We start from the raw sequence: 24,249 nt of genomic DNA, 5'->3' as shown, positions 1-24,249 counted from the left end.
TCTGGACCCGAAGTTGCTGCAGGCATAAGATTTGATCATTAGTGTTCTGAAGGTATCTCGTTTGCAGTTCAGAAATTGACTTCCCATGCAGGAAGGTTAAAAGGAAAAATGCCTTGGCTGCTTCACTCAAAATAGCCACCTGCCTATTACAAAATGTGGACTTAATTCTTGGAGATATCAATTTATATTTATATTTAATTTCCCTCCAAACTAGATAAACAGCATCAACAGTTTGGATATTGTAAATGGGTCATGACATTTTGACACTCAAAAGAAAATCAGACCCTTAACTTAAAGAACTCTCTAAAATTGTAATTTAAAGCACAATAGAACTCTTTATTGTTTTGTTTTTAAAAGAAAATCCTCTATACCCCCATTTACTTTAGTGCTTCATTGTATAGCATTTTCGTTGTTTACTTTTTGTCTCTTTACATTTCTTCCTTTAAATGAATTGAGCTCCCTCAAGCTTTAAGATTTCTAAATCAACACACAGAAACTGGAGCCTGCTTATCAAGTTTTCACTCTTCTCTTGGCAACTAATTTGAAAGGGCTCAAACAATAAGTTGATTTACATTATGCTCATTTTACCCTGAAATCTGTGTGAATGTTGAAAAACCCTTAATCATTCACCTTGGGTTATCTTTACATCTTTGGGGGAACAAATCCTTCCAGCTTTAAGTTTTTTAGCTACTCCATTTTAAGCGCTGAAATAGAAGAAAGAAAGTAGATATTTTTCTTTTTTCCCTAAAGTTCAAGTGATTGTTTAGTTCAACTGAAAATAAAGGATTTGTACTGCCCAATTTTGCACCCAATTTAATGTCCCTAATTATGTAGGCACCCTATCATCAGGTTTCCCATCATTTCAGGAAGTTTTGTGCTCATTCTTGTACACTGATCAATGCTTCATTTTTTCTCTTACATGCCTATCTCTTATGATTATTATTTTTTTTTCTAAGCAGGTTCTTTCCCCTTTCAATGTAACAAACAATGGCCTTATTGCGGGGAGGTGGGGAGGGGAGCTAGTGTCAGGTGGAAATGTGTTTAAAAGACATTCACATTATTTAGCTTTAAAAATATTATTGAGTTATATATCCTTTTTAAGAGAATTTACACAGACTTTTCCTATAGATAAATGAAGTTTTTATTTAGGGCAAAATATTTTTTATAACATTAAATTATATTTCTCCCCAAACTTTAAGAAAAGAAAGTTCTTATAGAGGACAATTCAGTGGCTTTTTACTATGAGGCAAAGTAAGTTTTACTCTTTCTCCCAGTAAATAACTATTTGACTTAAAACTGCAGTGGTTAAGTTTAAGGTGCATATACATTATACTTCCTGTGTCCTCAGTATTGACATATTTTAGTGAGTATCACAATTAAATGTTGTCATAGCAATGATCAAAGAGCATTAAAACAAGCTTGTAAATATTTTGGCTACAGAATACTGTATAGTTTCCAGCTACATACACTTTGTAGAAAGTATATATTAATAATTCATTTCATATGTAATTATTAAATTTGAAATACATTGCTTAGTGATGTGTTCACTTAAGTGTTTCAGTAAAATCAGGAAAATCAGATTTGGTTAACTTTTCATTATTGAAATTCTGCTCGTTGTTTTGTAGAGAAAATATTACTTTCACAATAGAGGTATAATAGATCCCTAGTGTAAAGAAATGGTAGTAATATTTATGTCCGTGAAGTTGTTTGGAACTACTTTTATTATTTTATGCTGCAAAAGCAGTGGCATGTTCTTTTTTTCCCTTCACTTTTTAAGTAAACTTTTTATTTTGGAATAATTTTAGATTTACAGAAAAGTTGTAAAAATAATATAGACAGTTCCTGTGGTTTTCCCTATTGTTAACACCTTCCATTATGATGGTATACTTGTCAAATGTAAGAAATCAATATTGATATAGTTGAGTTTTTTTTAATGAAGAAATAAAGGCCAAAAAAAAAAAAACCCGAAAAACAAAAAACGCATCGCCTATCAGTCAGTGGTAGGTTGTAGCTTAGAAAACTGCCGACCTTTTTTTCAGCTTCTTATGATCAGCTGGGATTTGCCTCCAAGACAGACTATGTACTAAATTATTAAGTTAAGTAGAAAGCTATTCCTCATGGATATGTCTTTAAGATATGATTTCTTATAACAAAGTTTTGTTTCTTTCATGGTTAACTAAAATCTAAGAAAACATACTTAGTTCCATTTTGCATTTTTATTTTATGTATGGAAGCATCAGATTAAATTTTAAATGGTCAATATTTTCACTTCAAATTATCCAAAATTGTAATATTCTATTGGTTACTTATACCTATTTTTATCCTATAATTTCAAATGACTTATTTAATCATTATTATTTAATGTAGTTACTACAAAAATATAAATAATTAAATTAATTTCCCCCCATATTTCAAAACTTAAACTTTAGGATCACTTTTGCTAAGAAACTGAGTTTGTCGGAGTATAGAAACCTTTAAAACTTGCCAGGTGCAGTGGCTCACACCTGTAATCCCAGCACTCTGGGAGGCTGAGGTGGGTGGATGGTTTGAGGTCAGGAGTTCAAGACCAGCCTGGGCAACATGGTGAAACCCTCTATCTACTAAAAATACAAAACAATTAGCCGGGCATGGTGATGCACACCTGTAGTCCTAGCTACTTGGGAGACTGAGGCAGGAGAATCCCTTGAACCAGGAGGCGGAGGTTGCAGTGAACTGAGATCATACCACAGCACTCCAGCCTAAGCGACAGAGTGAGACTCTTTTAAAACTCAATAGTTTTGTTGTCAAGTTTAGATAAATGCATCTTTATACTCCATGGCGTAATACATTTGCATATATTTTTGTTTTATTTAAGTAAGATTGTAAGGCATTTCATCAAAAAGAAAATATTCTTTACTTAAAATACATTCTCACTATACCTAGCATTGCCAGATAAAATACAGCATATTCAGTAAAATTTGAATTTCAAATAAACAATAAATCATATTTAATATAAATATGCTTCATGCAATATTTGAGTCATATTTATTCTAAAAATGACTTGTTGGTTTTTTGAAATCCAAATTTAACTAAATATGCTGATTTTTCATTTTTGTTTTTTTTTAAATAAATTTTACATATCTATAAGGACAAACCTAAACAAAAAAAGATTATGTAAAAACAAAGTAGCCTGTGACTGTTCACGAAAGCTTATAGTAGCATTCTGTACTATTTTATGTGTTTTTTTTTTTTTTTTTTTTTTGAGGCGGAGTCTCGCTCTGTCGCCCAGGCTGGAGTGCAGTGGCCGGATCTCGGCTCACTGCAAGCTCCGCCTCCCGGATTTACGCCATTCTCCTGCCTCAGCCTCCTGAGTAGCTGGGACTACAGGCGCCCGCCACCTCGCCCGGCTAGTTTTTTTTTTGTATTTTTTAGTAGAGACGGGGTTTCACTGTGTTAGCCAGGATGGTCTCGATCTCCTGACCTCGTGATCCACCCGTCTCGGCCTCCCAAAGTGCTGGGATTACAGGCTTGAGCCACCGCGCCCGGCCACATTCTGTACTATTTTAAAAGGGGCATATGGGACATAAAGAGGGTTTACTTATTTTAATACAGGACATTAGGATTTGCTTGTTACCTGGAGGGTGAAAATATAAGTTTTATTTTCCTATTATTCTTTTGCTTTTCTTTTTTTTTTTTTTTTTTTTTTAGCTCATCTGGCTTCATTCTGAACTATCCTTATACATTTAGAACACTAGTCCTACTCTATCTTATGAAAAACCTGCATTTACCTAGCTTCCAAGAAAAAAATATTATGCTGATGATTGCTGGTCAACATCTCCATCTTCTTTCTAATATTAATGCTGTATAAAAGGAAATATCTAAAAAAATCTCATTTCTATTTATTATATTTTTGCAATTGAGACTCTATAATTAAGTTTTGGTCTTACAAATTCTATTCCTTAGGTACTTTACAGCCACCCCCTTGTTGAATTGCTCTCACTTCACTTGTACAAAATGTGGAATCCTGTATTTCTTGAAGTCATATATAAGTTGTAGCTCTAGTACTTATGTATCAAATTTACTTACTAAGTATTCCATAAATTATAGCCAAATAATCAGAAGCTAAGAAGTTCTCTGTTGCAGGAGGGTTTCTTTTTTTTTCCTGTTGAAGTATTGCTTTAGGAAATAAAGGTAATAACACCCATTTATTCATGCCATTTTCTCAAGGAACAAGCTGTTATATTTATGTAACAGTTTTCTGGTTCACTTATGCTATTAATTTAATTTTTATAGTAGTTTTCTTTCTTTTGATAATTATTGTGATTATGCCCAGAAATAATGAGTAAAAGTTTGTATAGCTTATACACAATATAGGCTAGTAAGGATGAGAGGGAGAATGACCCTGGCATCTAAGGTTCCTCTATCTTGCCTTCATATACCTTATACAGAGTAAGTGAAAACAATATTAACAGCCCATGTATACCAATCAGATAAATCCTTAAGAACAATACAGGGAATTTTTTACTCATAAACAGAAGATGTATCAAGGATCCAGGCTCAAAGGACGGCTACTCTTTAGATTTTGCTTTTACCAGGTAATATAGCTATTACTATGAGGGTTCAAGAGAAACTGGAAAGTGGAAAACTTAGGAAATCTTATTTTGAAGGCTGGTTTAATAATAGAACTCCCTGGGAAGTTAAATAGTGTACAGGCTCCCACAAATTACCCTACTTATCTTTCCATTTTCCTTTGTTTTATCAAACCAATTAGATACTCATTGGATTAATAAATATTTCTTTAAAAAATATAATTGCTTCTGTGAATTATAAGAGAAGCATTCACATATAAGTACAAATTTGTCTAATCATATCGCCTTCATCCTAATCCATAGATTTTCCACTTCAGTAAGATTTTTTGGAGACAATTGGATGCTCACTGAAAAATACAAGAAATTGTGAAGAAGCAGGGAAAACAAATTACCTTAATCCTACTTCTCACACACAACAATTGTGTTGTTACCTACAATCTTTTTTCTGTGTGATTTTTTTTTCTTACATATATGTACAAGATTCTAACCTGCTTTCCCCTCCCCACCTTAATATTAAAATAAATTTCCCTTACTATTAAAAATTATCAGCCAGGTGTAGTGACTCACGCCTGTAATCCTAGCACTTTGGGAGGGCAAGGTGAGCAGATCACTTGAGGTCAGGAGTTCAAGACCAGCCTGGGCAACATGGTGAAATCCATCTCTACTAAAGATACAAAAATTAGCTGGGCATGCCGGGCGCGATGCCTCATGCCTGTAATCCCAGCACTTTAGGAGGACGAGGCGGGCGGATCATGAGATCAGGGGATTGAGACCATCCTGGCTAACACAGTGAAACCCTGTCTCTACTAAAAATGCAAAAAAAATTAGCCAGGCCTGGTGGTGGGCACCTGTATTCCCAGCTACTTGGGAAACTGAGGCAGGAGAATCTCTTGAACCCAGGAGGCAGAGGTTGCAGTGAGCCAAGATTGTGCCACTGCACTTCAGTCTGGGCGACAGAGTGAAAATCTGTCTTAAAAATAAATAAATAAATAAAAATTCTCTGCAAGCTTTATCTTAAATGGCTAAAAATACTGTATGGGATGCATATATTAAATATGCATGTATTAAAATTTTACCTACTCCTGTAATACTGAATATTTAGATTTTCCCCACACGATCAATATTATATACAATGCTGCATCGAACATCCTTGTGCATGACTTCTTGTTTTAATTTCTGATTGTCTCCTTAAGATACCGAAAAAGGAAGGAATTCCTGAGGAATAAGAACATTTTAAAGGCTCTAGATAGAGATTAGATCTAGATCTAGATTGCTCCCCAAGAAGTATGTAGCAGTTTATATTCCAACAAACAGTGGTTTAGAGAATCAGCCCTGAATTCTTAATCTTTTTTCCTTTTTTAAAAAATAAATGAATCTCATTATTGTCTAATAAATTTTAGATCCCTAAACTTTTTTTCATATGTTATTTGCCATTTTAATATCCTCTTTCATGAATTGTTTCTCTGTGGCTATCCTGCTTTGAGAAAGACAGTCCACTTGATCACAAAATGAGGCAGAAGATCTGGCCAAGGAGTATGTTCTCGGGGAAAAGAGTGCTGATTCTGGAAGCAGAAACTCACTTCAAGCCTTTGCAATGCATAGTTCCTTTAAACTGGGACTGGAAAGTCATTTTCCCTTTATTAGTCCTAGATTGACTACAGTAAGTAGGGAAAATGCAACTTTATGTTATTATTTCACAAAGGAATTTTGGGGGAACAACCTATTGTTTCAGTGAAGAGTGGACATTATTTTGCATTGTCATATGATACTAAAATATAGATTCAATTGAACATATCCGAATCTTAAATTCTACTAAGTGTCTTTTTCTGTGGCAGCCTCTATAAAAGCTGTAACTTTGTGACCAGTTGTAGAAACAAACAAAAAAAGAGAAAAAAGCTTTTAACTGATTAAAAAAGCAAAGAAAGAAAAATTCAATTAATCAATGAGTCACAGAATGCCAAAAAAATTACTTAAGATTTTTATATTTTACTTTATTAACTGATTTAGGTAGATATTTTGGTCTCTGGCTGCATGAAGCTACAAAATTGACCTTTAAATCAAATTCATTCATTTATGTCTACCATAGATAATAGCTTTGATTTGAATAAACTATCATAGCTAGACAAGAAGATCTACTTAAAAATTCTGGGCTGGGCACAGTGGCTCATGCCTATAATCCCTGCACTTTGGAAGGCCCAGTTAGGAGGATCACTTGAGGTCACGAGTTCAAGACCAGCCTGGCCAACATGAGGAAACCCTGTCTCTACTACAAAAATTAGCCAGGTGTGGTGGTGTTTGCCTGTAATCCCAGCTACTAGAAAGGGGTGGGGGGGCTGAGGCAGGAGAATCACTTGAACCCAGGAGGTAGAGGTTGTAGTGAGCTGAGATCGTGTCTGCACTCCAGCCTAGGCAATAAGCGAGACTCTGTCTCACAAAATAAAAATAAAAATGAAAATTCTGGTATTTTATGGCCATTGGAGAAATAGCATACAACAGTTAAATCAGATCTAGTTAATTATTTCTAAGTCAAGTTTCTTGTATAATGCTATATAATTGAAAGAGTTATTCTTCTGCAAATATGAAGTTCTGTAATACCAAAATGACATATTCATTAGCACTTGGAAGAAATGTTTACATATCAACACCAAAAAGTCTTGAATCTTTGAGTTGTTGAGGGGAGAGAAGGGAAAAAGGATTATGAGCTTGAACAACACGATTTCCCTAATACAGCCCCAGCTTGTAGTAGACACAAGTTTATCTTATAGTGATATTTTAAAAAACATTTTTGCTTTTGTTTAAAAATAAAAATTAAATCAACAAATACTGAATGCCTACTTATTGTTCAGTAATGTATTTGGGGTAAAAATCAGCCTTGCACATGATCATGAATCATAGTCATAATCTGAGAACTTACTTATAATTGTAAAACAAAAGTAAAATATTTCTTGTGTTATTTCTCTAAGAAAAAAGTCATCATCTGAATAAAAAATCACCCCATCATCCTACCCTGACTCTAAAATTAACTGTTTAAAAATTTAATATGTAGGCTTTATAGTTTTATAATTTTAAAATGTTCAAAGTGTGTTAAAATAACTTAAGCTTTGGTCTGTATGTGTACATGTATTTACCCAGAATTAAATCTTATCTATTTTTGTCTAAAACTATTACAAGGGGGCAGAGGTTAGTTTGGTTTTTCCTTCAAATAGAGTTACTTGATTTTTAAGTAAATTTAAATGTTGCATTTTGTATAGCATTCTAAAAGGGTTCACTGATTGTGCTAGATAGACTTTTTAAAAAGTAACAGCTCTTTCTTTTAACTATACATAAGAAATTCAGAACACACTGAAAAGAGACTAAAAAATGGAGGCAAGAACCTATGTCTTTTTTTTTTTTTCAAGACAGGGCTTTCCTCTTTCACCCAGGCTGAAGTGCAGCGGCATGATTGTGGCTCACTGCAGCCTTGACCTGCCAGGCTCAAGTGATCCTCCCACTTCAGTTTCTCAAGTAGCTGGGACTACAAGCACCTGCCACCATGCCTGGCTAATTTTGTTTATGTTTTGTAGAGATGAGGTCTCGCTATGTTGCCCAGGCTGGTCTCAACTCCCAGGTTCAAGTGATGCTCCTGCCTGGGCCTCCCAAAATGCTGGGATTATAGATGTGAGCCACTGCACCTCCTATGTCTTTTTAAAACTATTGTATATTACAAGAGAGAAAATAAGTTAGCATTTTGAACTTCATTAATTGTTCCATCCATACTCAAGTTTAAAACTCCTCCTCGTGAATTCTGTATATAAAGTGACTGATTTTGGAGACAGGTTTTTGTTTTGTCTAGAACAGTGCTTCTCATCCTTTTTTGGATTAACAGACTCTTTTGAGATTCTGACACCAGCTATGGACATTCTCTTAAAAGTTTGCCCATCACTGTACCTCTTTGATGCCACTCAGTGGACCCCAGACCTGGAGCTAGAGGTGAGCTGTTGGGTCCTTAGTTTATATATTCTACTAAGATGTTAGACATTTTAGAAGAATTTACTTGATTACATCTAACTAACTATTTTTTATCTTTGGCTCTATAATCTACATCAAAAAAATAATATGGAAAAAGGCTAACTCTTGTCTGATAGACTGGATTTTCTGCAAAGATCCCAATTTTCACTGAAGGAGCAACCTGAAATACAATAGATATAAGAGAAAAACCATGGTGTATTGTCTTTCCATTTCAGAAGTGTATGATCAAAATTTCATGATGTTTGCACTTCTCTTGCTGGTTGTGTCTATGCTGGGTTTGTGATATAATTTATTAGTGGTCTCTCCAAATGGTTTTATTTTGTTTAGGCTAATGTCATAAGAACTTCTGGTAATACATGAAAATATATAAAATTTTATAGCCCATCACCAAACATCCCAATTTTAAAACAATGTCATTACTTGTAAATGACAAGAGGAAAACTCTGTCTCAAAAAATAAATAAATAAATAAATAAAATAGTAAATTAAATAAATAAATGTGTATCACTTTTTTTTTTAAGTTTGCTGAGGATTTGAAGGTGGAGTATTTTATACTTACAGTCCTAAGCTGTATTTATTTTATAGTATTTAGAAAGTCATTTATATGATCAGGAGCCTCAGTATTTGTAAGCAAACTGGAACCACTTTTTTTTCTTTTTGAGATGGAGTCTCACTATGTTACCCAGGCTGGCCTTGAACTCCTGTGCTCAAGCAATCCTCTTGCCTCAGCCTCCTGAGTAGCTGGGACGATAGGTGCTCACTGCTGTGCACATTTCCAAACCACTTTGATGACTCCACCTTAGCCAACACTTCACCCAATGCATGTGTTACTACTTTTTTTTTTTTTTTCAGTTTCAACATTTGTAAGTCTGTCTTGGTTTTAGCAGGATACAGCTATCAAGATTTTTTTAAATCTTAACTAAAGAGAGGAATGATACATCAGCAAGTGGGTTGCAAATGCAACAAAAGAATTTCGATAAACACCCTGAAAATAAAGATAGCAGGGATGGTTCAACAGTGATAGATAATCGCTGTAGAAACCAGGGTCTAATCTCCCCATACACTTGGGAGTATGCTTTTTGGAAGGTTGAGAAAAATGAAGAGTCACAGGGAAAATGTGTTATTCCTGTAGCAGCTGTATTTCTCAGCCTTCCAAGCTGCAATTAGGTTATGTACAAGATTTTTTTTCAGAGTGTGGGTGGGCAGAAAAAAAATCTAGTTTCATGTTAAAATAACCAAAGAAGAACTGTGTACCTTTGTGTTTTTGCAATGTAAGGAGGAGGCAAACAGCAAGTTACTTCTATATGTACAACTCAAAAGTACCTTACTGTTTCCAATTCCATCTTAGAGGGACAATGAATTAACTGAGTGTGGCCTATACAGTCAGATTTTTCCGCATTGAATCCTCATTCTGTCACTTCCTTGCTATTTGACCTTGGTAAGGTTCCTTAACTACCCAGTGCCTCAGACAGAGTTTCTCCATTTGGTAAAATCTGGTAACAATAGAGTGTATCTTCTTGTCAGTAAGTTAATGCCTATAAGGCTCAACCACTTATTAAGCCTGATATATGTGTGTTCAATAAATATGAATTTATTTTAATAGTTTTAGCTTATTTCTTCTTCTTCTTCTTCTTCTTCTTCTTCTTATTATTATTATTATTATTATTTTGAGATGGAGTCTCACTCTGTGGCGCAGGCTGGAGTGCAGTGGTGTGATCTCAGCTCACTGCAACCTCTGCCTCCTGGGTTCAAGTGATTCCCTTGCCTCAGCCTCCTGAGTACCTGGGACTACAGGTGTCCACCACCATGCCCAGCTAATTTTTGTATTTTTAGTAGAGATGGAGTTTCACTATGTTGGCCAGACTGGTCTTGAACTCCTGACTTCAAGTGATCAGCCCACCTCAGCCTCCCAAAGTGCTGGAATTACAGGTGTGAGCCACCTCACCTGGCATTTCACATTATCTTATTGTTACCACTACTAAGTGACAGAAACATTCCATTTGACAATTCTCTCTGCATTTCTCAGTGTCCACATGGATTTCCCAGAGTTATTAATGGAACACATTTATCTTATCTTTGTTACTTTGGAGGTTTCTTTTTCGCCATCTTTGGGAACCATGTTTACCATGCTCTGATTCTCGATGACCACCTTCCACTTCTCCTCTTTTCCTTTGGCCTCTTATGAGAGCCAGGTTCCCTGCCTTCCCCTTTTTTTTGGCTAATTTGTTATTCACTGACCCATCTCTTCTCAGGGGGACATAGCTCTAGGAAATTGGAGATTAAAGGAATTTATGAAACTAATGTAGACTAGGTGTAATTCGGCCTGAACTGGGGCTGTAGGACTAGGGATTTAAATTTAAGTGTGTAGACCAGGTGCAGTGGCTCATGCCTGTTATCCCAGCACTTTGGGAGGCTGAGGCAGGCGGATCACCTGAAATCAGGAGTTCGAGACCAGCCTGACCAATATGATGAAACCCCGTCTCTACTAAAAATGCAAAAATTAGCCGGTGTGCTGGCATGCACTTGTAATCCCAGCTACTTGGGAGGCTGAGACAGGAGAATCGCTTGAACCTGGGAGGCGGAGGTTGCTGTGAGCCGAGATCGCACCATTGCACTCCATCCTGGGCAACAAGAGCGAAACTCCATCTCAAAAGCTAAATAAATAAATAAATAAATAAATACATTTAAACGTGTATCACTTTTTTTTTTTTTTTTAGGTTTTCTGAGGATTTGAAGGTAAAGTATTTTATACTTCCAGTCCTAAGCTGATTACTAGTATGTATTACATTTTAAAAAATTGTTTGAGTGTATTCAAATATTCAGTCTGTCTCCCTTCCTTCCTTCCTGACTGCCTGTCTTCCTGCCTTCCATCCTTCTTTTTGCTTCATTTGTCCAGAATACTCTGGTAATGTAATGATTTCAACCATTTTCCTAAAATCTCTTGACTTTGAACTGGGTAGAAAATATTTCAGCCACGCATTGTTTTACTGTGATGTAGTAAAGTTGATTAGATGAAATACCCCCATTCAATAGCAAATTTTACCTGGTTCATAAATAATGGCATTCCATCATTTAAATCTAAAAAACACAGGCTGGCTTATTAGACTTCCCCTAAGTCTAACAATGCAGCAGTGAATGCATGAATTTAGAGTTTTAAATACCCAATTGTTTGTCTAACTTTGGCTTTTCTGAAATCTCAGTAAACTAACATCTTTAAGCAGATACTCACACAGTTTAAAAATCAAAACATTTTAGTAGGATTAAACTGAAGCTTGATAATTAAGTATAAGTGACTAAGGAAACATGCCCAGCAAGCTCAATTGCATTGGCGATGCTTTTCAGAATATTTCCACAGACATTATGGTCAAAGTACTATGCTTTTTTCTAAGAAGTGTGCTTCTTTCTCCATTTTTCTTGGCTTGAAATTCTCATAGTTCTGCAGTTTTCTCCATATAAAAAGAATCGGAATCCCCAAGAATTATATGTGTAAGTGAACACTAAAGGAAAAACAGATCTACCTTGAGCTGAGTTCAATCTTGTTTTAGTGATGTGTATATAAAGAGTATTTTCTGGGTGTGCCTGGTTAAGTTAATTAGACCATGCAGCTGCTGCCAAAATTTTGGTTTGACCCTCACATTGACCCACTGCACTCTGTGAGCCATGACTGCATCAGCTATCTTGCCTGAATAAATTGTGGACAGAAGACCTTGATGCCACAGTCAAGACTCTAGGCTCTGGTGTCAGAAAGAAAAGGTTCTGAATCAGATTCTGACTCTCAACAAGTTACTTAATTTCCTTAAGCTTTTGTTTTCTTTAAAAATATATAGTATTAATAATATCTACCATTATAGAGTCAATGTGAGGACTAAATGAGGTAATGTACCGAAAGTGACATGCCATATGAAACATTTCATTAAAAAAAAAATAGGTCATCATTAGAAGCAGTAGTCTGAAATAGTTTTAGGAAAATTCAAAAGTGTACTGGCTCAGTAGTGTGTGAAAGCTCATATACTTACAGTATTAACGATGCCATTTTAACTTGCTGGCAAATAAAATTATTTAGTAGAAAGAATAATGATGTTAAGACAGTAGAATTTAGTGCCAGGTGTAGGGGCTCCCACCCATAATCCCTGCACTTTGGGAGGCCAAGGCAGGCGGATCACGTGAGGTCAGGGATTCGAGACCAGCCTGGCCAATGTGGCGAAATCCCATCTCTACTAAAAATACAAAAATTAGCTGGATGTGGTGGCGGGCACCTGTAATCCCAGCTTCTCAGGAGGCTGAGGCAGGAGAATTGATTGAACCTGGGAGGTGGAGGTTGCAGGGAGCCAAGATCACGCCACTGCACTCCAGCCTGGGTGACAAACCAAAAGTTCGTCTCAAATAAATAAATAAATAAATAAAAGTAGAATTTACTATAAGCTTTTATTAAATAAATCTAGTCTAGGACAAAAGGAAATAGCAGCAATAGAGGAATTTGGTAGCACAAGTGAAGAGAGAAAGACAAACACCTTCCAAGTCCTCCAAGTCCTGACCCAGCATCAGTGTAGGAGAAGCATGTTGCAATGGGAAAAAGCACAGGACTTGAAGGCCAGATATGTGAGTTTTTGCTCTTTCTGTGTATAATGATGACATTGGATTGAACTTTTACTCAATGCAAAGCTGTGCAAAATTTGGCTTGCCTTCTCCATGGAATAAAAATTCAAATAGATAGGCTTTGTGGAAGGCTAATAGCCTTCTGCAAATGTCTGCATCCTCTTTCCTGGAATCTGTGAACATGGGACATTACATGGCAAAAGGGACTTTGCAGATATGATTAAGTTTAAGAATCTTGAGATGGGAAAATTATATTGGAATATACATGAGGGCCCAGTGTGATCACAAGGGTCCTTATAAGAGTAAGAGGAGGGGCAGAGGCAGAGAAAGTTGGAGGTTTGGTGAAGGAAGCAGAGGTCCAAGGAATGCAGAATATCTAGAAGCTTCTGGAACTAGGAAAAAGAACAACGAACAGATTATTCTTCAGAGACTGTAGAAAGAAGGACACCTTTGATTTTACCCCAAAAAGACTGATTTTAAACTTTTGACCTCCAGAGCTGTAAGATAATAAATTTATATTCTTTCATCATTATGTTTGTGATAATTTGTTACAGCAGCATTAGGAAGGTAATACAGGCTTCATCAGTGTGGTTTTGCTAAAAGGGGGCAAGTTGGGGTACTATTTATAGACTTGTACTATTTATAGACATTTGGTTGATCCATGCATTTTTTATAATTATGGTTTTTAAATGAGCTTTAAATTTTGTGGTAATTATTACAAATAGCAGAGAAATTAATCAAGGCTTAAAAGCTACTGTATACCCCAAACCCTCTACTCTCATTCCTCCATTTCCAATCTTCCCAGTTTCCTCTCTGGACTATTTCCTATCAATTTATGATTCCACTTCACAAACGCTCTTGGAATAAGAGCTCAGAACCAAAGCAATGAATACATAAGTTGACACTAACCTAGGAAATATTTTCATAGAGTAGGTCATATGTAACGCTATGATATACTCTGCATGCTATGAAACTGACACATTGAGTAGGCTGCAAATCAGTTTATTAGCTATGACCTAAGTTGATTTAGCATGAGAACATACCATAACTTGTTTTAAGGAGTGGTAATATATAAAATAGGTTGGCTGGGTTAGTTTTAAAACAGGTGTGATGTTATTTTGTTTCTTTTCACTGACATCTGTGTCATACCTTATCCTTGTTAAATTGTTTTTATTCCACTGGTATCCTCATTGGTGTTTCAATTATTTTAAGACTCACTGAGCAGCCATCCCTCTTACAAAGGAAGGGCAGTTTAAAGGATAAGAGTTGATGGCTGAGAGCTACTGTAACAGCAGTCCCCAACCTTTTTGGCACTAGGGACCAGTTTCCTGGAAGACAGTTTCTCCATGGACCTGGGAAGGGGGGCAGTGGTTTTGGGATGATTCAAGTGCATTTTTACATTTATTGAGTACTTTATTTCTATTATAGTTACATTGTAGCATATAATAAAATAATTATACAAATCGCCATAATGTAGTATCAGTGGGAGCCCTGAGCTTGTTTTCCTGCAACTAGGTGGTCCCATCTGGGGATAATGGGAGACAGTGACAGATCATCAGGCATTAGATTCTCATAAGAAGCATGCAACCCAGATCTCCCACATGTGCAGTTCACAATTGGGTTCACGCTCTTTTGAGAATCTAATGCCACCACTGATCTAACAGGAGGCAGAGCTTAGGCAGTAATGCCAGCCATGGAGAATGGCTGCAGCTGTAAATACTGAAGCTTCACTTGCCTACCCACTGCTCACCTCCTGCTGTGCAGCCCGGTTCCCAACAGGTCACGGATTAGTACTGGTCCATGGTCTGGGGGTTGGGGACCCCTGCTGTAACACACTGATATTTACAGATGATTCTGACAGATCTTGATCTCTCTGGACAGCTGCCTTCATTGTATTTAGGATTTTCTAGGCCGGGTGTTTTTTTTTTTTTTTTTTTTTTTGAGGTAGAGTCTTACTGCGATACCCAGGCTGGAGTGCAATGGCACAATCTCGGCTCACTGCAACCTCTGCCTCCCGGGTTCAAGCGATTCTCCTGCCTCAGCCTCCTGAGTAGCTGGGATTATAGGCACACACCATCATGCCCGGCTGATTTTTGTATATTTAGTAGAGACGGGGTTTCACCACATTGGTAAGGCTGGTCTTGAACTCCTGACTTTGGGTGATCCACCCACCTTGGCCTCCCAAAGTTCTGAGATTACAGTTGTGAGCCACTGCATCTGGCCTTGTTATATTGTTTTAAACTGGTGTTTCATTCTTTCTTCTAGTCTCTTGTTTTATAACTATATCCAAGCCCAGAGGTAGAGGAGAAGCAAAGGACAAGGATGCTCAGACAGTTTGGATTGAGGTCAATCCAAATAAGGAGTAGGCTATGAGTCATGACTGGCAGAAATCAGTGTTTGCCTTAGACCAGAAGTCCTTGAACTAGGGAATATGCCTCAATCTAGACAAAAGCCTTGAGGGAAATTAGGCTCACAATGTTCTAAAAGAAATCAGGCAATGTACGCTCAAATACCAAATTATTTCAAAATTAAATAAATCAAACCAATTCATAAACTATGATAAAAGGCTAAAATTAATTAAAATAAAATTAAAAATGTGTTTAACTAAAATTAAAATTGCCATCTGAATGGAAAGAAAAAGTTTGTATGGACTTGAACGAGCCTAGCCTAGAAGTAAACTATCGAAGGTGTCACCCATGACTGATAATACCCATGTCGAGGAGATTCTAATACACGATTGTTGAGGCAAAACAACTGAAGCCCTCCAGGTCATCTTTTCAGTAAATGTGTGCTCATTTTAGTATCAGTAATGCATACCTGCTATGATTTTTGACTTTTCAAATGGAGTCACCTAGTATTTATTGAGTATCTACCATATCCAAGGCACTATAAGAAGACTACATGTCTTATATTCACTGATTTCATGCCCTGAATAATCTGGCATTCATTGCTTAAAGCCCTTTTGTAAATACCAACTTGTAAGCTATACACCTAAGGTATTATTTAATAATTAATTTATAAAAGATTTAATGAGTGATTTAACATGTAAAACTTACATTTACATCTGCTGAAGTATGGATGTAAAGATGGCAACAATAGACACCAAGGACTACTAGAGTGCGGAGCGAGGGGGCCAAAGGCTGAAAAACTATTTATTGGGTACTGTGCTCACTACCTGGGTGATGGGATCAATTATATGCCAAACCTCAGCATCATGCAATATACCCATGTAAAAGGAACCTCCACATGTACCCACGAATCTAAAATGAAAGTTAAAATTATAAAAATAAATAAATACATTTGCTAAAGTACCATTTTGTTTGTTTAGATAAAAATATCAATTCCTAATTTAGCTTTTTTTTGGGCTGGGAATGGGGGTGGGAAGTAGGGGTGATAGAATCTCCCTCTGTCACCCAGGCTGGAGTGCAGTGCACCGTCTCTGCTCACTGCAACCTCTGATTCCCAGGTTCAAACGATTCTCCTGCCTCAGCCTCCTGAGTAGCTGGGACTATAGGCAGGCATCACCACACCCCACTAATTTTTGTATGTTTAGCAGAGACAGGGTTTCACCATTTTGGCCAGTCTGGTCTCAAACTCATGGCCTCAAGTGATTCACCCACCTCGGATTCCCAAAGTGATGGGATTACAGGAGTGAGCCACCACACCTGGCCTAATTTAGCTTATTTTTTGGCTACAGAATACCTTGCTTTAAGAAAAGTGTAGGGGCCAGACCTGGTGGTTCACGCCTGTAATTCCAGCACTTTGGGAGGCTGAGGTGGGTGGATCATGAGGTCAGGAGTTCGAGACCAGCCTAACATAGTGAAACCCCATCTCTACTAAAAATACAAAAATTGGCCAGGCATGGTGGCATGTGCCTGTAGTTCTAGCTACTTGGGAGGCTGAGGCAGGAGAATCACTTGAACCCAGGAGGTGGAGATTGCAGTGAGCCGAGATCATGTCACTGCACTCCAGCCTGGGCAATGGCGTGAGACTCCATCTCAAAAAAAAAAAAAAAGTGTAAGACACAGGGCGAGGTGGCTCACACCTGTAATCCTAGTATGTTGGGGGCCAGGTGGGGTGGATCACTTGAGCCCAGGAGTTCGAGACCAGCCTAAGCAACATGCTGAAACCCTGTGTCTAAAAAAACAAAAACAAAAATTAGCCGGGTGTGGTAGTGCAGGCCTGTAGTCCCAGCTACTTGGGAGGCTGAGGTAGGAGGATCTCTTGATCCCGGGAGGTCAAGGATGCAGTGAACTGAGATTGCACCTCTGCACTTCAGCCTGGGCAACAGAGCTGGAGTCTGTCTCAAAAAAAAAAAAAAAAAAAAAAAAAAAAGGAAAGGAAGAAAAGTGCAAGAATTAAGAATTAAAAAGTCATAAAAAGTCATGCCTATAAAACTGATAACTATTGTTCTATTGTTTTAGTGAAAATGATACATTTTAAACACAACTTTAAGAACAGTATAGCAATTTTAAATCTTTAAATTGTTGGCTGGGCACGGTGGCTCATGCCTATAATACTAGCATTTTGGGAGGCCAAGGCGAGCAGATCACCTGAGGTCGGGAGTTTGAGACCAGACTGACCAACATGGAGAAACTCTGTCTCTACTAAAAATACAAAATTAGCTGGGCCTGGTGTTGCATGCTTGTAATCCCAGCTACTCAGGAGGCTGAGGCAGGAGAATCACTTGAACCTGGGAGGCAGAGGTTGTGGTGAGCCGAGATAGCGCTGTTGCACTCCAGCCTGGGCAACAAGAGCGAAACTCCGTCTGAAATAGAAATAAACCTTTAAATTGTGGCAACCCCTAAAAAGTAGTTGATCTCTACCTACTTTCTGCCTTCACCAGCTGATAGCCTTACAAATCCTTATAAACTCTCTGGGACCCCAATTCTCAGCATGGTTGCTTGGTCTAGTGCAGGCAGTAGCTTTATTGATGAGAATTCTGCCTGTGAAGCTTTCTTTAAACTCATTAGAAATAAAATGGAAATAAAAACTAGCAGGGTTACACATTAGAAAGGAATGTGTTTTACTGATATCTGTAGGCATGGGACAGATGTTGATAGGTTCAAGGGGTAAGCAGACATTTCAGGTACTGTCTTTGCTCCTCTAGGAGGAATTACAGAATTGGAACCTGAGGTGCTCCTGCTATGAGGTTCTGAGCATGTCCATACTATATTTCTCTTTTCCTCTTGTCTACCCTACTCTGAGAAAAGAAACTACCAAGAGCTCTATATTCATGCATAGCAAAATAACCACGTGGCAGTCAGTGCCGATGCGTCTAAACAATGCATCTGATTCTCAAGTCCCCAATCTTATTTTCATTTTGCATTTTAAAGAAAGTGGCATAATATATAAATGGTTTAAATTTTTTAAATAAGATTTCAATTATTGGTAGAGTATACTTCAGAGAGGCTAGCTAAATGTGTAAATGGAAGAAAATACACTGAAGAATAAAGATAAATCACCAGGTGACATTACATATTTAAGTAAGTTGAAAAGGTAACTCATTCTACCAATATTGTTATTTACACAGAACTTTAAAATCATTTACACATTATATATGATAAAGTACATATAAAATTTAAGCAAATTATTTTATTATAGAGAAAGACATTTAAACATTTTCACCCACAATAAAAGCAACACTTTTCTTTATTATTATTATTTTTTGAGATGGAATCTTGCTCTGTTGCCCAGGCTGGAGTGCAGTGGTACTTTCTCGGCTCACTGCAACCTCTGCCTCCTAGGTTCAAACAATTCTCCTGCCTTAGCCTAACACGTAGCTGGGATTACAGGTGCCTGCCACCAAGATTGGCTAATTTTTGTATTTTTACTAGAGATAGGGTTTCACCATGTTGGCCAGGCTGGTCTTGAACTCCTGACTTCAAGTGATCCGCCCTCCTCGGCCTCCCAAAATTCTGGGATTACAGGCGTGAGCCACTGCACCTGGCCCAAAAGTAGCTCTTATTTTAAGTAAGTAAGTGTTCCGGAACAGGCAGGCCTGTGATTTATTCTGCCAAACCCAAAGTTTGGAATAATGAATCTTTGGGATGGCTCATGTGAGGCACTTCACTTACTGGTGAATTAGGAGATAGCTACCTAATCCTCCCAGAAATTTTACATCATAATCCTTTCTATTCCCTGCACAACAACAACAACAACAAAATAGAATAAAATTTTGAGAAATAGTGAATACTTATTGAGAGAAATATTGAGAGACATATTATGAGAAAAATCCATATGGTCTGGAGAAAAGGGACTAGCAAAAGTACTGTAATATATGTTGCAAAACAAAATTCCAAGTTAAAGACACTCCCTGCAATGCCACAGGCCCCACTCTATCTTACCCTCCCTTTGCTAAAACCTTCAACATGGTTAACTGGATAATATTCCCCCTGGAAACATATTTCTGATTTTATAGCAGAAGTTGATGGGAAATAAATTCACTTTGTAGAAAATTGCTTTACAAGCAAATGTGCTAGAATATATTTATAAAGTGAAGGATATAAGCACTACTTCACTTACATGAAATAAGCAAATTTTTGCTTCTTTTTAAGTCTGAAGGGCAGATGGTGTGTGAACAGAACATGTATGTACTTGAGTAGCATGATTCTAGGTATTGATATATGCAATAAAAGAGATCAAAGCTTGCCAAGTAATTACTAAGTACTCCTTCTTTGCATTACACAAACATCAAAATATGTGCTACCTCAACAGCATCACTGCACTGACTGTGCATTTACTAATTTAAAGTATATGTCTCGATTTCTCAGGAGCTCTTGATGAGTTCCTTGTTCCTTTATCTTTCCATTGTGCAGAACCACTATCAAATCTGCGTTCTGAATTGCAGAAAGTCTGTGAGTGACCACTAGGCATGTCCTTCCCGTCTTGGCTTTATCAAGGGCATGCTGAACCACCTGGAAAAGAGAAAGACCTGTGATCACCAGTTTAAGTTAGATGTTAGTAACCTTACCTAAGTCAAATCAATTAAGGTAATCTAATAACATTCTTTGCTTTATTTGCTTGTCCCCAAAGGAACTGCCCTACTTGTAAAATATTCACCCTACTCAATAGAAATCTAGAAAGATTAACTACAGCTGGGCACGGTGGCTCACGCCTGTAATCCCAGCACTTTGGGAGGCCAAGGCAGGCAGATAACCTGAGGTCAGGAGTTCGAGACCAGCCTGATCAACATGGAGAAATCCCATCTTTACCAAAAATACAACATTAGCCAGGTGTGATGGTGGGCACCTGTAATCCCAGCTACTCGGGAGGCTGAGGCAGGAGAATTGCTTGAGCCTGGGAGGTGGAGGTTGCTGTGAGCCAAGAGTGTGCCATTGCACTCCAGCCTAGGTGACATGAGTGAAACTCCATATCCAAAAAAAAAAAAAAAAAGAAAGATTAATTACAGATACATTATGTAAGACTTTCAGCTGGAAAAGCATTTGTGAGAATGAATAAAAATGAAATAGTTGTTTATATGTTAGTGGTTCTAAACTTACAGTGAGGAAGTAGTATTTCTAAGTAGAATTATAGTAGTATTTCTACTATAATTTCTTTGTGTAGTTCTAATACTACCCAAATTTCTACTATTATTTCTTTGAGTAGTTCTAAACTCAAAATCAGAAAGGAGTATTTCTAAGCAGTATACCTAAGTAGAATTGTCTAATTTATTTCCCTAATTTTCTTTCATATATTTTGTTTTGTTTTTGGTAGGATTTAGCTGTAGAACTATCCTGTTAGCATAGGATTTCAGCCAAGAGTGAGGTTATGATGCTATATAGAGAAAGTGGGAGTGGAGGGTGAAAACCCATATTTGTTGAATGTATAAAATGTTCCCAATATGGACATCTCATTTAAATTCTTTCAATAACCTCATAAAATGAGAGTATTTTTATTTTTCTGATAACTGAACTGAGGTTAGGCCAAGGTCATACTGCTAGTAACTGATGAAGTGAGGATTACAGCCCAGATATGTCTGATCCCAAAAGTTAGTCGTTGTTTATTTTTCATAACACACTGTCACTTTGGGAATCAAGAATAATAATCATCTACAAGTAGCAATCATGGGTGGATTAACTGCCTGGGCTCTTAGGTCAGACACCCTCCATTAGAATTTAGAGAAGTTGGCCGGGCGCGGTGGCTCAAGCCTGTAATCCCTGCACTTTGGGAGGCCGAGACGGGCGGATCACGAGATCAGGAGATCCAGACCATCCTGGCTAACATGGTGAAACCCCGTCTCTACTAAAAAATACAAAAAAACTAGCCGGGCGCGGTGGCGGGCGCCTGTAGTCCCGGCTACTCGGGAGGCTGGGGCAGGAGAATGGTGTAAACGCGGGAGGCGGAGCTTGCAGTGAGCTGAGATCTGGCCACTGCACTCCAGCCTGGGCGACAGAGCGAGACTCCGTCTAAAAAAAAAAAAAAAAAAAAAAAAAATTTAGAGAAGTTACTTAATCTTTCTAAGCCTTAGTGTGCTAATCTGTAAAATGGGCATGCTAATACAAGAAGCTCATTTGTCATGTTGTTGTGAAGACTGACATAATAGCATGTAATGCATACTCTATAAATGTTAATGATTATCATTCATTTAACCAATGTTCGTTTACTAAATAAGTGCCTACATGTGCAAGAAACTCCTAGGGGATAAAGGACATAGCAAAATCAAACAGCCGGAGAAGCTTGCTGTGCAAGTATATTCTCATGTGTCCCTTTGCCTCCTTGTTTCCTGCTCAAACTAGGCTGAGTCTGTCGAAGGTAGAATAACTCTCAGGCTCTGATACTGCAGTGTAGATTACTCTTTTACCCATACAAATTACCTTATTAGTTTGTTTGGCATCACTGGAATAGTAATAAAATTGAAAAGTTATTTTTCTTGGGCTCTTTCCTTGAATGAAAAAACATTTCAAAAATTGGTCCACTTTTGATAATGAGACAAATTTGAGTGAGAAAACCTTTCTGGAACATGAGATTCCCTCTGTCTCAACTCTCTGCCACCTCCCCACCACCTACTGACCTTTCTGTAAAGGCCCAAAGCCTTACTGGGAACTGGTGACCTTAGAACTACAATTTTTTCCAGGCCTTTGTTTTTCCAAACTTACCTTGGTTTCTTCCATGTTATTGGATGCTTATATTTGGTATTATATTCTGAGATTAAAGAAAATGATGTTACCTTCTCACTCTCATTATCGAGGGCTGAAGTGGCCTCATCCAACAATAAAATTTTGGGTTTCTGGAGAAGAGCCCTTGCAATAGCTAGTCTTTGTTTCTGGCCGCCAGAAAGCTGTGTTCCTTTCAGTCCAACTTGTGTGTTGTATTTCTATTGTAGGAGGATGCAATTAAGAAAGCAAGTCTTGGTTATTTAAATTAGCATGGCAACTGTGGGCGAGAACCATCTAAATATTTCAAATTTTACTACTCTTGAAAATTTGTGTCCCAACAAATGTTGAAATCTATTCTTGGGCTTTGTTGCAAATAAATGCTAAAGCCGCAGTAAACACTACCATCTCATTTACATATCCAATCTGATCACAGACAGCAGACCTCTGCCATTATGCTTCCACAAAGAAATTTTTCAAATTAAAGCATAAGAAAAAAATTATCAGCAAGAAACAAGTTCATAGTAAACACAAATACTTTTCCATTAAGTTATATTACCTACTATTTTCAGGTTAAAATGATTCACAGTAGTAAAACAACAGGAAATTATGAGGTTTCATCACTGTGGCTCTTGCTAAGCCTCTGTGGGCACCTCGTTACAGATGCTGGGATGGGAGTCTCAGTGGTACATGCATCTTTCTGGGAATGAGTTAGGTTGGCATCTTTTTTGTTTTTTGAGACAGAGTCTTGCTCTGTCACCCAGTCTAGAGTGCAGTGGCGCAGTCTCGGCTCACTACAACCTCCACCTCCCGGGTTCAAGCGATTCTCTGCCTCAGCCTCCCAAGTAGTTGGGATTACAGGCGCCCACCACCACGCCTGGCTAATTTTTGTATTTTTAGTAGAGACGGGGTTTCACCTTGTTGGCCAGGCTGGTCTTGAACTCCTGATCTCGTGATCCACCTGCCTTGGCCTTCCAAAGTGTTGAGATTACAGGCGTGAGCCACCACGCCCAGCCAGGTTGGCATCTTGAAACAGTCTATTCACCTTTTCAGGCCACTACATAGTAATGGTGACATTTAGCACTTCACAGTGTTTCATAGTTCCACTACTTACTAATAACCCAATTTCTCCAGTGTTTCCCTTCATGGAAGGGTAAAGAAAATTTCACACAAATCTTGAAACCATCATGGTCCTCTGAATCACAGTTGGTCAGTACAGTTGGGGTAAGCAGGTTCTTGCCTGCTTTTTAGATTGTCCCATTGACTTTGCTTCCTTTCAAGGCTTCACATTGCTTTCTAGTGGCCCTTGGCACTTTTGTAAGAAACATAAATCCTTGGTACCTAGACAAGAATGTGTAGATGGATTAGCTCCATTGAGAAAGCTGGTCCAAGGGTAGAGCGGGAAAGAGTAATCTGTAGCAGCATTTCACATGCAGCATGTGATTCCTAGCTGTTCATTTTGTGTTGGTAACCTAGAGAAGCTTGAGGGAATTGCCTTTCTCTCCACATCTGACTGCATCAGGAAGTGCATTTTGGACAGAGTGGGTGTCGCGAACCTGTAGTATAACCTTATAACAAAATGTGTCTACATCATCTCAAAGCTTACTTTTCAATGTAACATGCATAGGTGCATGTTTTATAGCAAACAACAGGTGTCTGAATTACTAAAGCCCAGTAAAAATATCTTCTCTGAAGTGAATGCTCTACAAAGAACACAGACTTTCACTGTTTTCTCTGTGATTTATCTGGGACTACTAGCAGGGCTTGGGCCCCTTCCTCCCAAAATGCATTTTGTTAAATTTGGAACCACAGGTAAAACTGTGTCTGCTATTCATTTCCAAACGCTGCAAAGCTCATACTTAAATGAGGGGATTCAATTTTTTTTTTTTTTTTTTTAATTATACTTTAAGTTCTAGGGTACATGTGCACAACGTGCAGGTTTGTTACATGTTGGTGTGCTGCACCCACCAACTCGTCAGCACC

The 24,249-nt window shown here is 37.7% G+C and overlaps 1 protein-coding gene across 1 annotated transcript in view; it reads right to left on the bottom strand.

Annotated features, from left to right (window-relative positions):
* Positions 1-19,835: 19,835 nt before the first annotated feature.
* The window catches only part of LOC105475664 (ATP binding cassette subfamily B member 5), a 126,959-nt gene continuing 122,545 nt past the window's right edge, over positions 19,836-24,249 (bottom strand). The window contains exons 26-27 of the mRNA XM_011731124.2: positions 22,341-22,487; positions 19,836-20,088 (exon numbers count right to left, since the gene is read on the bottom strand). Coding sequence (XP_011729426.2) covers positions 19,891-20,088; positions 22,341-22,487 — 345 coding nt within the window. The 3' untranslated portion in view covers positions 19,836-19,890. The remainder of the gene's footprint in view (positions 20,089-22,340; positions 22,488-24,249) is intronic.

The sequence above is a fragment of the Macaca nemestrina genome, chromosome 4, assembly GCF_043159975.1.
Source record: "Macaca nemestrina isolate mMacNem1 chromosome 4, mMacNem.hap1, whole genome shotgun sequence".
NCBI lineage: Eukaryota > Metazoa > Chordata > Mammalia > Primates > Cercopithecidae > Macaca > Macaca nemestrina.
This window is presented reverse-complemented; position numbering and strand designations above follow the sequence as displayed.